The 17,441-nt window shown below is 39.1% G+C and overlaps 1 protein-coding gene across 2 annotated transcripts in view; it reads left to right on the forward strand.

Moving 5' to 3' along the window:
* Nucleotides 1-17,441, forward strand: part of Apaf1 (apoptotic peptidase activating factor 1) — an 85,822-nt gene that overhangs the window by 22,063 nt on the left and 46,318 nt on the right. For both annotated transcript variants that reach the window (XM_069990728.1, XM_069990738.1), the window contains exons 6-14: nucleotides 700-812; nucleotides 944-1,075; nucleotides 4,243-4,481; nucleotides 4,942-5,109; nucleotides 6,903-7,034; nucleotides 9,941-10,054; nucleotides 10,736-10,920; nucleotides 15,525-15,651; nucleotides 16,968-17,093. In XM_069990728.1, coding sequence (XP_069846829.1) covers nucleotides 700-812; nucleotides 944-1,075; nucleotides 4,243-4,481; nucleotides 4,942-5,109; nucleotides 6,903-7,034; nucleotides 9,941-10,054; nucleotides 10,736-10,920; nucleotides 15,525-15,651; nucleotides 16,968-17,093 — 1,336 coding nt within the window. The remainder of the gene's footprint in view (nucleotides 1-699; nucleotides 813-943; nucleotides 1,076-4,242; nucleotides 4,482-4,941; nucleotides 5,110-6,902; nucleotides 7,035-9,940; nucleotides 10,055-10,735; nucleotides 10,921-15,524; nucleotides 15,652-16,967; nucleotides 17,094-17,441) is intronic.

Here is a 17,441-nt window from a genome sequence, read left to right on the forward strand (position 1 = left end):
GGGAGGAGACAACAATGCTTGATAAGAAATGTACTCATTATCTTGCCCATGTAATTGTAACTCCTCTATATGGTATTTTCACAATAAAAAAGCAAAAAAAACAAAAAAGCAAAGAAACAAGCTTTCCTGTTCCATTCTCACACATGTAGTTTGACCATACTCATACTCCTTCATTCTCTCTGTGTTTTTTTATTTTTTATTTATTTATTTATTTTATTTAATTTATTTATTTATTTATTTTTTGTCAGTCGTGGGGCCTGAACTCTGGGCCTGGGCACTGTCCCTCAGCTCTTCAGCTCAAGGCTAGTACTCTACCACTTGAGCCACAGCACCACTTCCAGCTTTTTTCTGCTTATGTGGTACTGAGGAATCGAACCCAGGGCCTCATGCATGCAAGGCAAGCACTCTACCACTGAGCCACTTTCCCAGCCCTCTGTGTGTTTTTTAAAAATTATTTTTCTTGGGGCTGGGAAGGTAGCTCAGTGGTAGAGTGTTTGCCTTGCATGCCTGAGGCCCTGGGTTCAATTCCTCAGCACCACATAAGCAAAAAGAAAAAACCCGGAAGTGGCACTGTGGCTCAAGTGGTAGAGTGCTAGCCTTGAGCTGAAGAGCTGAGGAACAGCGCCCAGGCCGAGTTCAGGCCCCACAACCGGACCCAAAAAAAAAAAAAAATTATTTTTCTTAACTTTTTCAAATTAGGTCTCTGTTGATCTTGGATGATGTTTGGGATCCTTGGGTATTAAAAGCATTTGACAATCAGTGTCAGATTCTGCTTACAACCAGAGACAAGAGTGTTACAGACTCAGTAATGGGTAAGGATTACTTTTTAATACTTTTACTAAACAAGACAGTAAATTAGGGGTATTAAAGTATTTAGTTCAGCTGCATACAAATATGTGCCACACCAAGTTACTTATTACTGTGTCTTACCATTTTGTTGCAGGTCCTAAATATGTAGTTCCTGTGGAAAGTAGCCTAGGAAAAGAAAAAGGACTTGAAATTTTAGCCCTTTTTGTTAATATGAAGAAAGCAGATTTGCCAGAACAAGCTCATAGTATTGTAAAAGAGTGCAAAGGTATGATGAGCTGGGTTACAGGGATATTCATTCTCTCTTTGTGAATTAAGCTAATAAATGTGATAATTTAGCACATAAAAATCCTCTTTAGTTCTAATTTAGTATTTTAGATTATTCTCTGATACCATAAATGAATACAGGATATTATATTATTTGTTCACTTATTAAGATTTAGCATGCATCCCCAGTATGCTGTGAGTGTGTATGCTGAAGTGAAAACATGAGTAAAAACAGTGAAAAATTTTAAAGTGTTTTTCTTTGGGATATTATAAAGATACCGTCCTAATTTGATAATGATATGTTATCATCATAATTTGCATTTTTATTAATGAAGTAAAATTTTATTTTAATTTGTTCTGAAAATGTAGAAGGAAACATAAAACTCAGGATTCTTTTTTTTTTTTGTTGGTCGTGGGGCTTGAACTCTGGGCCTGAGCGCTGTCCCTCAGCTATTCAGCTCAAGGAGAGCGCTCTACCACATGAGCCACAACACCACTTCTGGCTTTTTCTGCTTATGTGATGCTGAGGAATTGAACCCAGGGCCTCTTGGATGCAAGGCAAGCACACTACCACTGAGCCACCTTTCTAGTCCTCTTTTTTTTTTTTTTTTGTCAGTTGTGGGGTTTGAACTCAGGGCCTGGATGCTGTCCCTGAGCTCTTTTGTTCAGAACTGGCGCTCTGCCACTTTAAGCCATAGCTCCACTTCCATTTTCGAGTAGTTAATTTGAGATAAGAGGCGCACAGAGACATTTCCAGGCTGGCTTTGAACTGCAACCCTTAGATCTCAGCCTCCTGAGTAGCTAGGATTATAGGCATGAGCCACTGGTACCCAGTATAGCTGAAGTCCTTTGAGCTTTTTTTTTTTTTTTACTACAGTGTGACACACTGATAATTTCTTTTTTTTTTTTTTTTTTTTTTTTTTTGTCGGTCATGAGGCTTGAACTCTGGGCCTGGGCGCTGTCCCTCAGCTCTTCAGCTCAAGGCGAGCGCTCTACCACTTGAGCTACAGCGCCACTTCCGGTTTTCTGGTGGTTTATTGGAGATAGGAGTCTCACAGTCTTTCCTGCCCGGGCTGGCTTTGAACCGCGATCCTCAGATCTCAGCCTCCTGAGTAGCTAGGATTACAGGCGTGAGCCACCAGCGCCCGGCCACACTGATAATTTCTAATAGCAGATTTGTCGTCATTTTTCCCCCCACACCAAGCAAACCATCAGTGCTGCAGTGTTCATCACCCAGTGTCTCACTGGGTGAGGGCTCAGTCCCCAAGACTGTCTCTAATGCCAACTTCAGATGCCATTTGCATGTCTCAGGTTTTTACCTATGCTTCTGACCCCACCATCTATAAATCAAGTTTCTCACAAACACTTTCTCAGGTTTAATTAATTTGCTCAGACAGTTCATAGAAATCAGGAAATTGGGGAAACATATTTACCCATTTATGATAAAAGATACTCTAAAGGATACAGTTGAAGAGATGTATATAAGGAATGTTTCAGGGAAGGGTTATGGTATTTCTTTTTTTCTTTTTCTTTTTTTTTTTTTTTTGGGTCCAGTCGTGGGGCCTGAACTCTGGGCCTGGGTGCTGTCCCTCAGGTCTTCAGCTCAAGGCTAGCACACTACCACTTGAGCCATAGCACCACTTCCACCTTTTTTTTTTTTTTTTTTCTGCTTATGTGGTGCTGAGGAATCGAACCCAGGGCCTCATGCATGCAAGGCAAGCGCTCTACCACTGAGCCACCTTCTCAACCCCAGGTTGTGGTATTTCCATGCCCTTCAGAAACATCCATATGTTCTCTTTGGACCCTCTCCCAACTCTTGTCTTTTTGAGTTTTTAATTGACATAACCATTGCATAGAAATAAATGAAGTATTGACAACAATGTAAAAAGGTGATTGGACAAAAAGAGTATGCCAATAAAATGGGAAAACTCAGCAAGTTTTCCTGGATTCTTGGAGTCTGTGTGCAGTGTTTCTTCCTTATATGTATGGGGTGCGATCCTTCTGAAATGAGTTCTTGATATATTATCTGACAAAAAAGATAATCAGAAGATTTCTTTATGACCCGTTACAAGACAGAAAGATAGGGGATTCGAGTTTCTGATGGTCACCTACAATAAACTGTAGTTTCTATTAGCTGCCTTGAAGAGGGAGTTATGAGCTAGGAACCTTGGACAAAAAATTCAGAATACGTGTATCATAGTATTACACTTGTTTATTGGTTGTTTGCATTTTAAGATATCCTTTACCTTATTTTCTTTTAAAATATAAATATTTTAATTGCATTTTAAATACTCCTAACTATTGAAGCTATTAGCCGTTTGCATAATTTTGTCAAATATATATCTATATTTGTTTTCATATGTCTTTTGATTTCATTTTTTGACAAAATTTGTCTATAGTGAAATTAAAATTTAGATTATTGTTGTATATAGTATTTTGACTCTCGTCCTTTTTATATATTGTGAGCATTTTCCCATGGTGGCTCATGCTTGTAATCCTAGTTACTCAAGAGGCTGAGATTTGATGAACATGGTTCAGAGTAAGTCCTGGCAGGAAACTCTGTGAGACTATAATCTCCAGTAAACTGCTCAGAAAAGGCTGGAAGTGGTACTGTGGTTCAAGTGGTAGAGCACCAGCCTTGAGCAAAAAAGCTCAGAGACAGCATTCAGGCCCTGAGTTTAAGCCCCAGGACTGGCACATAGACACGCACACAGACACAAACAGACACACACAGACACACACAGACACACACACACACACAGACACACACACACACACACACACACACACACACACACACACGACTTTGAAGCCAGGTGCTGATGGCTCAAACATGTAATCCTAGCTACTCATGAGGTTCAGATCTAAGGATTGAGATTTAAAGCCAGGTTTGGTAGGGATGTCCATGAGACTCTTATTTCCAGTTAACCACCAAAAAGCCAGAAGTAGAGCTTTGCCTCAAGCAATAGAGCACTAGCCTTGAAAGAAAAAGCTGAGGAACAGCACCCAAGCCCTGAGTTTAAGCTCCAGCTTGAGTATGTGTGTGTACACATGGGTGCACACCAACACAAAATAATATGCATTAGAAATGATTCTTTAAGTTGTTTCTTGATAATGTGTTTAAAAAGTAAGATGGTATTAACACAATTCTTTCTTTTTTAATTTAAGGTTCTCCTCTTGTGGTGTCTTTAATTGGTGCACTTTTACGTGATTTTCCCAATCGCTGGGATTACTACCTCAGGCAACTTCAGAATAAGCAGTTTAAGAGAATAAGGAAATCTTCATCATATGATTATGAGGCTCTGGATGAAGCCATGTCTATAAGTGTTGAAATGCTCAGAGAAGACATCAAAGATTACTACACGGATCTTTCCATCTTTCAGAAGGATGTTAAGGTGCCTACAAAGGTAACAAGTGGACCAACTGTTCTTGACATTGAGTACTTAGGACACATGACCTTTGATATAGTACTGAGGACATTGTTTCAAGTTATAATGCATGGGTAAGACCAATAGGACTGAGTGAAGGAAGAAGGTCCAGAAGTCCCTCTACTCTTATTCTCCATGAAAGGCTGAAGAAGGTCCAGAAGTCCCTCTACTCTTATTCTCCATGAAAGGCTCGCTTGGAGCTCATGAGTTACCTAATTCTCATCTGTTTTAGGGGAGCTAGAAAAGTATCCAATTTCTCTTTCTTTTTTCAACCTTTAGGGATAGTTAAGCATTTTATGAAATGTTAATGTTCTCATGTAGGGTTTTAACATAATGGCTTTTATTTTTTTATTTATTTTTGCTGTGTACATATTAATATTTTATACATAGTCCTATTCATTGTACTTCTGTGATATTAAATGCCAAAAATGTTTCCTAGGTATTATGCATTCTGTGGGACATGGAAACTGAAGAGGTTGAAGACATACTGCAAGAGTTCGTTAATAAATCTCTCCTATTCTGTGATCGGAATGGGAAGTCATTTCGTTATTATTTACATGATCTTCAAGTAGATTTTCTTACAGAAAAGAATCGCAGTCAGCTTCAGGTACTAGCATGTCTGTACTTTTTTTGCTAGTCTTGGGGCTTGAACTCAGGGCTTAGACACTGTCCCTAAGCTTCTTTTGCTCAAGGCAAGCACGCTACAGCTTGAGCCACAGCACTGAGGAATTGAACCTGGAGCTTCATACATGCTAGGCAAGCACTCTACCGCTAAGTATATTCCCACTCCTGTCTGTACTTTTTTAACTTTTTATTTTGAAAAAAAAATTTAGACTTGTAGAAAAGTTACAAAATAGTACAAAGAATTTCTTTCTTTTGTTTTTTTTTTTTGGATCCGGTTGTGGGCCTGAACTCTGGGCCTGGGCGCTGTCCCTCAGCTCTTCAGCTCAAGGCTAGCCCTCTACTACTTGAGCCACAGCGCCACTTCCGGGTTTTTTCTTTTTGCTTATGTGGTGCTGAGGAATTGAACCCAGGGCCTCAGGCATGCAAGGCAAACGCTCTACCACTGAGCCAACTTCCCAGCCCCAGTACAGAGAATTTCTATGTGTAAACCTTTTCCTTGCTTCCTTTCATGTTAATATATATAATATATATATAATATATATATTATATATATATAATATATATATAATATATATATAATATATATATAATATATATATAATATATATATAATATATATTATATATAATATAATAACTATAGTACATATACCAAATTTAGAAAATCACTGTTGATACACTTATTAACCAATCCACAGACTCTTGAGTTCATTCTGCACCTTTCCCACTAATGGCTTTCCTACAATCTTTTCTCCCCAGTTGTCATTTCCCTTTGTCTCTTCAAAACTGAAAAACTGATAACTCCCTAGTCTTTGTCTTCATGGCCTTGTCACATTAGTCTTTCTGGTATTAGAGATTGAACCCAGAGCTGCATGCATAGCACCATGTGCTCTATCATTAGGTTCTATCCCCAGCTCAACCTGGTCACTTTTGAAGAATCTTGGCCAATAATTTGTACAGTGTTCACTAATCTAGTTTTTTTCTGATTTTTTTTCCTGGCTAGATTGAGGTTATACATATTTGTCAAAAAATACCACAGATAAACCAGGCACTGGTGGCTCACACCTGTAATCCTATGTACTCAGGAGTCTGAGATCTGAGGATCATGGTTCAGAGACAGCCAGCCCAGGCACGAAAGTCTGTGAGACTCGTTTTTTTTTTTTTTTTTGGTTGGTCGTGGGGCTTGATCTCTGGGCCTGGGCGCTGTCCCTCAGCTATTCAGCTCAAGGCGAGTGCTCTACCACTTGAGCTACAGCGCCACTTGCAGTTTTCTGGTGGTTTTTTTGGAGATAGTCTCACAGTCTCTCCTGCCCGGGCTGGCTTTGAACTGCCATTCTCAGATCTCAGCCTCCTGAGTAGCTAGGATTACAGGCATGAACCACCAGCGCCCGGCTGTCTGTGAGACTTATCTCCGCTTAACTATCAGAAAACCAGAAGTGGTGGTTGGGCTAGCTTTGAGTGAAAGAACTCAAGGACAGTGCTCAGTCCCTGAGTTCAAGTCTCACAACTGACTCCTACCCCCCCCCCCCCAAGGAAAAAAAACACAACCACAGATATATTATGTCTTTTCAGCCCATCAAATTAGGGAGTACTTGGGCTTGATATGTCTTATTGATAATATATAAATGTTAACTTATTTAGCCTGTTTTCTTCACTGTGAAGTATTTCATAGGGTAGACTTCCTGTATTTACCCAGTAGTTTCAGAAGCTTAAGGTAGTGTGCTGCTTAGGTTCTAAAGTTGTTTCTGTCCTCTGAAATGTTTAATTTGAGTTTCAGGATCTACATAAGAAGATGATTACTCAATTTCAGAGGTATCACCAGCCACATACTCTTTCTCCAGATCAGGAGGACTGCATGTATTGGTACAATTTTCTGGCATTTCACATGGCCAGTGCAAATATGCACAAAGTAAGGATTCACTGGAAAATTCTCTTATCTAACTTTTTTCTCATATATGTTGGAAAAGGTCTTTCTGTTTTCTACATTTCTATTTACTGAAGATGTTTTTTAACCTTTAAATGCATTTCTTTGCTGTTGTGCTTGTAAACATACATTGTCCTATATTAGAACTTTGTTGTTGTTGTTTTTTTGGGTCCGGTTGTGGGGCCTGAACTCGGCCTGGGCACTGTCCTTCTGCTCTTCAGCTCAAGGCTAGCACTCTACCACTTGAGCCACAGCGCCACTTCCAGCTTTTTTCTTTTTGCTTATGTGGTGCTGAGGAATTGAACCCAGGGCCTCAGGCATGCAAGGCAAGCGTTCTACCACTGAGCCAACTTTTCAGCCCAGAACTTTGTTTTATTAGTAAAAGGATTGTAGCTTATGTAAACTTTCCCTCTTTCCCCTCCCTTCCATTTCTCCCTTTTCTCTTCTCCTCTCCTATCCCTTCTCCTCTATACTTATTTCTCACTTTCCCTTTTTCTCTTTCTTTTCTTTCTGTTTTTACCTGCAGTGATTTAAGGAAGGTATATTAGTAGCTGCAGCAAGTGGACTTACAATCTTTGAGAAGACAGGCAAATAATTGTGTAGTATGGTCATAGGTTGTAAAGTACTCAGGAGGACAAAGTATACAAGAGAAGAAAGTGATGCTATAGGATAGAATTATGATATGCTGGTGGATTTGCTGTGCATTGTGACAAAGAGAAGAATCAAAGATGACTGCAAGCTTGTACAGTGGAAAGAATGGAACCATTAAGTGAATAGTAAAGTTTAAGGGAGAACAAGATCTCCCTCATGCCCAATCAGGGGAAGGGGAAGGTTAGGAACTCATTTTGAATATATACATATAGATCTATCTGTATCTACTTATATCTATATCTATTTCCCCCAGTTCTAGGGCTTGAATTCAGGGCCTGGGTGCTGTCCCTAAGCTTCTTTGTGCTCCAGGCTAACACTCTACCACTTGAACCACAGAGCCACTTCCATTCATTTTGAATATATTAAGCTTAATGTACCTATTAAGATATCTAACAGGAAATACTGAATCAATACATAGATAACATTTTCAGTTAGGCTTACCAACTACTCTAAACATTTGAGAAAACTCTAGGCTTTCAGTAACTTTTATATACTCAGGTATGTTATTTCTTAATTACAAAAATGATCTACTGTTGTAGCCTGATTTTTTTTCACCTAGTAAAATATATTTACACTTAATAAATCTATATCACAATGATGACATCTAAATAAATGTTTGTGCCCTAATTTACTGAACCAAACTTTAATTGAACATTTAGGTTGGTTTTAGTTTCTTTTGTTCTTACGACATTGCAAGGAGTATTCCTGGTTCTCACTTGTCCATATTATGTCCTTGGAAATTTTGTAGAATTGGAATCACTGTGTAATCCATCTTTTTAAGGTTTTTGATATTATGATAGTCCTTTTTGCATTAGCTTATTTTTCAGATACAGTCTCACCTATTTTGGCTTGGCTGGCCTTCTGCTTATGCTTTCTCCATAGCAAGAATAGTAGACACACTCAACTTGTTTTATTGTTGTTGCTTTTTTTGTTTTTGGGTCCGGTCGTGGGGCCTGAACTCTGGGCCTGGCCGCTGTCCCTCAGCTCTTCAGCTCAAGGCTAGCATTCTACCACTTGAGCCACAGCGCCACTTCCGGCTTTTTTTCTTTTTTCTTATGTGGTGCTGAGGAATCGAATCCAGGGATTCATGCATGCAAGGCAGGCGCTCTACCACTGAGCCACCTTCTCAGCCCCCTCAACTTGTTTTATTGAGATGAAGTCTTGCTAACTGTTTTGCCTGGGCAGGTCTTGAACTATGATCCTCCTGATCTTTACCTTCTTCCCATCTTCTAGTATATTTAATTTAATTAATTTAATTTATTTATTTTGTCAGTCGTGGGGCCTGAACTGTGGGCCTGGGCGCTGTCCCTCAGCTGTTCAGCTCAAGGCTAGCACTCTATCACTTGAGCCACAGTGCCACTTCTGGCTTTTTTCTACTTATGTGGTGCTGAGTAATCAAACCCAGGGCCTCATGCATGCAAGGCAAGCGCCCTACCACTGAGCCGCCTTCCTAGCCTTTCTAGTGTATTTTAAAGTTTTCTGTTTTATATTTAATCTTGAATTCAACTGTACTTTATTTTCCGTAAAGATGTAAAGCCCATTTTGGGACTGATGATAACATCCCTTTTTTACCAGCTTACTTTTTATCCTAAATTCTAAGTATCTGCTAAGTTTCTCTCATGTTATACATATTCTTTTTATTTATTTTTTTAATATATATTTTTTAGGTCTGGTTGTGGGGCCTGAACTCTGGGCCTGGGCGCTGTCCCTCAGCTCTTCAGCTCAAGGCTAGTGCTCTACCACTTGAGCCACAGCGCCCCTTCCGGCTTTTTTCTTTTTGCTTATGTGGTGCTGAGGAATCAAACCCAGGGCCTCAGGCATGCAAGGCAAGCGCTCTACCACTGAGCCAACTTCCCAACCCTTTTAAAAATTTTTTATTGTAAAGATACTATATAGGGCTGGGAAGGTGGCTCAGTGGTAGAGTGCTTGCCTTGCATGCATGAGGCCCTGGGTTCGATTCCTCAGCACCACATAAACAGAAAAAGCCAGAAGTGGCGCTGTGGCTCAAGTGATATAGTGCTTGCCTTGAGCTGAAGGGCTAAGAGACAGCACCTAGGCCCAGAGTTCAGGTCCACGACCGGCAAAAAAAAAAAAAAAAAAAAAGATACTATATAGAGGGTTACAGTTACATGAGTAAGGTAATGAGTACACTTCCTATTGAGCATTGTTCCCCCTCCCCCATTATACATATTCTTTTTAACAGTGCTATTGATCTCTCTCTCTTTTTTTTTTTCTGTCAGGAACTTTGTACTTTAATGTTTTCTCTGGATTGGATTAAAGCAAAAACAGAACTCCTAGGTCCAGCTCATCTGATTCATGAATTTGTGGAATACAGGCATATACTGGATGAAAAGGTATATCTTAGTATTAAAAGTTCATGTTTAAAGCACATCTAATTTTAACATTCAGTTCTAGATTTAATGGTAGGAATGAGCATAATAGAATGGTTGAATAGAGATAATTGCCCTGATTATTTTAATTAATTTTCTTCTGGACTGCTGGGAGTATAGGTATGATTAAAGTTTGAAGTTGGCAGAGTAAAGTTTTTAGTGTATGTGTGTTTGTGTTTAAGAGGTAAGAATCTGTTAGATAATGAAGTTTTTACCTTCCTTATAAAAGTCGAGAGGGCCAGATGCCAGAGGCCCTCATGCCTGTAATCCTAGCCACTCAGGAGGCTGAGATTTGAGGATCACAGTTGGAATCTAGCCTGGGCAATAAAGTTTGAGACTCTTATCTCCAGTTAAGCACCAAAACTGGATGGTGCTGTGCCTCAAGTGGTAGAGTGCTAGCCGTGAGCACTAAAGCTCAGGGGCAGTGCCTACACCCTGAGTTCAAGCCTCAGGACTGGCACAGGAAAAAAAGGAAGAATAAGGAGAGGATCACTGTATATTTGTTACCTAATGGTTGACTATTAAATTTTGGTTCATACAGAGAATATTTCATTTAAGTCTTTGAAATGACAAGACTCACAGAAATAGAAAAATGTCAGATCATGGCTTTGGTTATATTTCTAACAGATTTCAGTTTATTTTCAGGATTGTGCAGTCTGTGAAAATTTTCAGGAGTTTTTATCTTTAAATGGACACCTTCTTGGACGACAGCCATTTCCTAATATTGTACAACTGGGTCTTTGTGAACCAGAGACTTCAGAAGTTTATCAGCAAGCAAAGCTGCAGGCCAAGCAGGAGGTTGATAAAGGAATGCTTTACCTGGAGTGGATGTAAGTAGGTTATGAGGGAAATCAAAGGGAGTGGATTGCTAACTATGTCATTATTTTTTAGGTACTGAATAAGTTCACTCCAGGAAGCAGGAAGATTTAACTACTTTGGAAAGGGCTGGAACTTTTTTTTCTTTTTTTTTTCTTTTTTTTTCTTTTTTGTTGGTTGTGGGGCCTGAACTCTTGGGCCTCAGCTCTTTAGCTCAAGGCTAGTGCACTACCACTTGAGCCACAGCACCACTTTCGGTTTTCTGAGTGATTTATTGGAGATAAGAGTCCTACAGACTTTGTGCCGGGCTAGCTTTGAACCACGATGATCAGATCTCAGCCTCCTGAGTAGCTAGGATTACAGGCGTGAGCCACCAGGGCCAGCAGGGCTGGAACTTTTAACAAGCATTCTTAGTGAAAATTTCTATAGAAGTTAGCATAGCAGAAAACAATTATATTGCACAGTTCACAGAAATAAGCCGTTTTGACAAATCATCCCAAATATTAATATGCAATGCTTACTGTAATTTATGGTGGCAAAGAGTATGGACTTTAGAAGCACAAACCGGATTTGACTAGCTTTGTGAGTTTGAACAGGCAGTAGATCACTCTCATAAATGTAAAATGGAAAACTATCCTTATTCTTTAAGGTAAGTACTGTTTTTGTGAAGATTTAAATAAGATAATGGTATAAAGTAATTTGTGCATTCTTGTGAGAGTATTTACTAGTGTTTGAACTTACAGTAGGCAAGTACTCTACCACTTCAGCCATATCAGTGGCCCTATTTGTCTTTGGTTTGTTTTTCAGGTAGTGACTTGAGTTTTTTTTGTTCAGGGCTAGCCTTGAACCTTAATCCTTCTATTTCTATTCAAATAGCTAGTAATACAGACATAAATGACCATTCTAAGCTTGATTTTAAGATAGGATCTTGCTCATTTTTTCCTGGGCTACACTTGGATTCCAGCCTGCTGCTTATTAATTGTGTATCACTAAATAAAAGTTATTCATCATGTTTTGCCTAATAGGAGTACCTTTTTATAGTGTTATTATGAGAACTGAAGAACTCCCTGTGTATATGTATGTCTGTATACACAGTGTTTGAACAGTACCCAGTTGATAGAAAGTGCTTAGCAACTACGTGCAGGTGGCTCATACTGATAATTCTAGCTACTCAGAAGATTGAGATCTGAGGATCAGTGTTTGAAGCCAGCCTGAGCAGGAAAGTCTATGAGACTCTTATCTCCAGTTAACCACCAAAATGCTAGAAGTACAGCTGTGGCTCAAGTGGTAGAGTGCTAGCCTTGAGCAAAAAACTCAGGGATGCCTAGGTCCTGAGTTCAAGCCATAGGGCTAGACACACACACACACACACACACACACACACACACACACACACACACATACACACACACACACACACACACACAAAAAGCCTAGGTCCTGAGTTCAAGCCATAGGGCTAGACACACACACACAAACACACACACACCACACACACCACACACACACACACACACAAAGTAAGCAGCTAACAACACACACACCAAAAAGTAAGCAGCTAACATTTTTCACACACACACACACACACACACACACACACACACACACACACACACACACACACACACACACACACACACACACACACACACACACACACACAAAGTAAGCAGCTAACAACACACACACCAAAAAGTAAGCAGCTAACATTTTTTTTTTTGCCAGTCCTGGGGCTTGAACTCATGGCCTAGATATTGTTCCTGAACTTCTTTTGCATAAGGCTAGCTAGCACTCTACCACTTTGAGCCACAGTGCCACTTCCGGCCTTTTCTGTTTATGTGGTACTGAGGAATCAAACCCAGAGCTTCATGCATAGTAGGCAAGCACTCTACCACTAAACTACCTTCCCAGCCTCATTTTTTTTTTTTTTTTTTTTTTTGGTGGTGGTGTGGGGCTTGAACTCAGGGCTTAGGTGCTGTCCCTGAGCTCTTTTGCTCAAGGCCAGCACTCTACCACTTTGAGCCACAGTGCCAGTTCTGTGTATGTGTATATATATGTCTTATATATATATGTCATATATATAAATATATGTGTATATATATGTGTGTGTGTATATATATTTATTATTTTTATTTTTATTTTTATTTTTGCCTGTCCTGGGGCTTCAACTCAGGGCCTGGGCACTGTTCCTGAGCTTCTTTTGCTCAAGGATAACACTTTACCACTTGAGCCACAGCATCACTTCTGGCTTTTTCTGTTTATGTGGTACTGAAGAATCAAACCCAGGGCTTCATGCATGCTAGGCAAGCATTGTACAACCAAGCCACATTCCCAGCTCCCTCTTTTAACCTCTTTTGCAAGTATGCAAACAGACGCAGAGAGGTTAAGTGACGAGGCCCACAGCCAACCCCTGGCCCTCCTCATTACAGCCCGCAGGGTGGAGGATCCAACAGCCTCATTTCAGTTCTGTGTTTGGCTCATTATTTGTTCTGTGCATTTAGTTGGTGCGTCATGACAAATGTGTCAGTATTGAGCCCTCAGAGGAGACATCAGATGCTGTTCTCTGCTCCTGGGGAGGGCGGTGGAGGAGAGCACCTACTGCTGGTGTCTGTTTACTCCATATCAGAGCCTGTAGGGCTAACTTTGTGGAAGGCAGCATAGCAGTTCAGCTAGGAGCCATGTGGGACAGCAGAGGTCAGAGGATGCTTTGGATTTGCCAGCACCTGGCCACTGCCCAGACTGCCCTCTGACCTCCATTCTAGGGAAGGTGGTGGTTCTAGACTCTCCCCTCCCCTTTGGAGAAGCCTGTTTATACTTTGAGACCTTTTTTGTTTGTTTGTTTTGTTTTTTTGTGTGTGTGCTGGTACTTAAACCCAGTTCCTAGGTGTGTTGTCCCTTAGTTTTGCTTGAGCCATAGTTCCACTTCTGGCTTTTTTGTAGTTTACTAGAGATACAAGTCTCAGGGACTTTCTTGCCCAGGCTGTCTTCTAGCCACCATCCTTAAATTTCAGTCTCCTGAGTAGTTAGGGATACTGCTGCCACTGGTGCCTGGTCCGCATAGTTGGCATTCATTAGAAATCTGTGGAAGTTTGAATAAATTCCTGCTTGTTAGGGATTAGATGGACAGAAATTTAGTTTTTGTTTTCTATGAAGTATTGTTTATTTCTGTTTTGTCCATTGCATCAACTGCATTTTAAGCTATAACGTCCTAGAATAGAATAGTTATTCATTTATAGGTATATATTTTTTTCTTACCTTTGAGCAAGCTATACTCAAAGAATGCTTTATTTCAGTAGTAGAACTTTTTTTTTTAATTGCAGAAAGACTTAAAGCTTAAATGTAATAAGTTTCCAAAAAGTCATTTATTCCCTCATTCGTTACTCATTCCTTTTGGTCTTCTACTATGTGTCTTTCATTGTAAACATTACTTCCTGAGATTTGGAAAATTGAGTAGATGTTACGGTAAAGGGAGATGAGGTTTTGTTTTGTCACCTGGGTTTGAATACATGGTCTTTTTTATCTTAGCCACTTCAGTAGCTAGTATTACAGCCATGTGCCATCAAACCTGGCCAGAGTTAATTTTAGTCAGTTTCTTTTTAAGTTTGTAAGTAACTTATGTTTTCTAGTTCTTACATTAATTTATATTACTTCTAGTAAAGTTCTAGGAAGGATCCTCTAAGATTTACTTCTGTGTTATTTGGCCTGTCAAATTTTTTGTTTGTTTGTTTGTTGTTGTTGTGTTGTGTGTGTATGTGTGTGTGTGTGTGTGTGTCTGTCTGTCTGTCTGCACATGGGCCAGTCCTGGGGCTTGAACTCAAGGCCCGGGTGCTGACTCTGAGCCTTTTTGTTCAAGGCTAACTCTCTACTACTTGAACCATTGTCTACTTTTGGCTTTTAGGTGATTAATTATAGGTAAGAGTCTCATAGATTTTTCTGCCTGGCTGTTTTCTACCCAGTCTGTCTTTGAACTGCGATCTTCAGATCTCAGCTTCCTGAGTGGCTAAGATTACTATTCTCATACTTGTTTCTGTTTCAAGTACGCATGTGTTCCTTTACCCTTTAGCCTCACAGCAATAATATAATAAGTATAGTATTGGAATAATTGATAATCCTTAGATTAATATATAAAGAAAATGACATTGCTTATCTTTTTATAACTGTTTCTAGATAATTGTGGAAGAAAGCAGTTTTAAAGTACATCATCATACTGGTGGGTGTAGTGTTAACTTGAGTTAGGAAATTAGCTTCATTTTCAATAGTTGTTTATTTTAAAAATGATGGAATGTTTTTTAAAAAGTATGCTTATATAATGTTTATCTGCACACTTATCATTAATTACTGTATTAGAGGAGAACAGAAGACAGCATGTATGTGACTAAATAAATTTTTTCCAACTAGTGACTTTGTAACACACAGCAGACTGGTACAGGGTACCTGTTCTCCTAAAATGTCACTTGTGCTAGATAGTGTTTTTCCTTTAGCTGTAGTTTAGCTGTCATTTGTATGTTATTCATGAGTTTGTATTTTGGGGACTATACCCACTATAAAAAACAATTTTTTACTGAAAGAAAACAGTTCATTCTCATTGGATATCTGTTCATTTTTTTCTTGTATTTAGAAACAAAAAAACCATCAAGAATCTCTCCCGCTTGGTTGTCCGCCCCCATACAGATGCTGTTTACCATGCATGCTTTTCTGAGAATGGTCAGAGAATAGCTTCTTGTGGCGCTGATAAAACCTTACAGGTATGACATTTCTCTTAAGAAAAAACTCAGAGGCATGCATCTAATCCTTTGCATATTTAATATATTCAAATCCTCAAATTTAAGAATATTGCAAGTTAGAAATAGAAAAATCTAAATTTGTTGAACATAAAGCTTTCTCAAGAGATTTTATTTTTTTGTGGTCGGTTGTGGGGCTTGAACTCTGGTCCCAGGTACTGTCCTGAGCTCTTTAATTCAAGGCTAGCACTCTACCACTTGAGCCACAGCACCACTTCTGGTTTTCTAGTGGTTTATTGGAGATAAGAGTCTCATGGACTTTTCCTGCCTGGGCTGGCATTGAACTGTGATCCTCAGATCTCAGCCTCCTGAGTAGCTAGGATTACAATTGTGATCCACCGGCACCCAGCTCTTGAAATTTTAAAGATAAGGTTACATATTTTTGTAATTCTGAACTTTTTAGGTGACAAAGAAGTGCTGGTTACCCTGAGAATCAGGCACCTGCCATATATTTGCCACTTAAGGCTAATGTGGAAATGGAAATTGTTAAAAGATACAAGGACCTAATCATAGTGAGTAGGGCCCTGATGAAAAGAAGTAATCAAGTAAAGTAACTATTTATCTAAGGCTTAGACATAGATTTCAGTCTGTTAACAGGAATTGGAATAGATTATTTTCAAAGATGTTTTAAGTAGTTTCCTCTAAGTTCTCATTTATTTTCAGAAAATAGGAATGAATATTTTTCTTTACATTTGTTCTCCAGAAGGAAATAGGATTGAATTAGCAAAACCTTTTTATATTTAAAATAATTTTAGTCTTTCCAAAGTTATAATTGCATACCTTATTTATATAGTACTTGATTGGTAATCTTTTTTTGTTTTTTGTTTTTTTTGGGTCTGGTCATAGGGCCTGAACCCTGGGCCTGGGCGCTGTCCCTCAGCTCTTCAGCTCAAGGCTAGCGCTCTACCACTTGAGCCACAGCACCACTTCCGGCTTTTTTCCTTTTTGCTTATGTGGTGCTAAGGAATCGAACCCAGGGTCTCAGGCATGCAAGGCAAGTGCTCTACCACTGAGCCACCTTCCCAGCCCATTGATTGGTAATCTTATTTTGGATTTTGATCTACAGAAAGAAAACAATGAATGAAATGCTTTTTATTTGATTGTGTTAATAATTTGCTATAATAGTGTCAGGAGCTAAAGTTATGTTCTGCCACTTCTTATTGGTATTCACCAACATTTAACAATGATGGTTCTCATGGGTAAAATATTTTAAAGAAATTTTTATTGAATGATGACTTATAATTATATGATTTATAGTAAAACATTTATTGCTTTTTCAGGTGTTCAAAGCTGAAACAGGAGAGAAACTTCTAGAAATCAAGGCTCATGAGGATGAAGTGCTTTGTTGTGCATTTTCTACAGATGACAAATTTATAGCAACCTGTTCAGTGGATAAAAAAGTGAAGGTAGGAAAACATTTTCCTCTTGAACTGAAATCATCACCATTGATTTTTTTTTCCATAAAAGATGAAAGTAATTAGGGCTGAAGGACTCTTACCTGCTGATATAACTTGATTCATGGTAAATTAACATTTCCTGAAAAATTTTTTATTTCTAAGCACCAGCAAAAATGCTTAGATTGATCAGCCTGAGGTATTTATGAGGCAGGGGGTAAAACTAATTACAAATTAATGGGGGTTGGGGATTTACCCAGTGGAAGAGTGCTAGCAAGTGCAAGTTTGACATCAGCACCACACACACACAAAAAAGAATAATTATAAAGTAATGAATAGACTGATCGGTCTGTGGATTAA

The sequence above is a fragment of the Dipodomys merriami genome, unplaced genomic scaffold (assembly GCF_024711535.1).
Source record: "Dipodomys merriami isolate MVZ:Mamm:240054 unplaced genomic scaffold, mDipMer1.0.p SCAF_10, whole genome shotgun sequence".
Lineage (NCBI taxonomy): Eukaryota > Metazoa > Chordata > Mammalia > Rodentia > Heteromyidae > Dipodomys > Dipodomys merriami.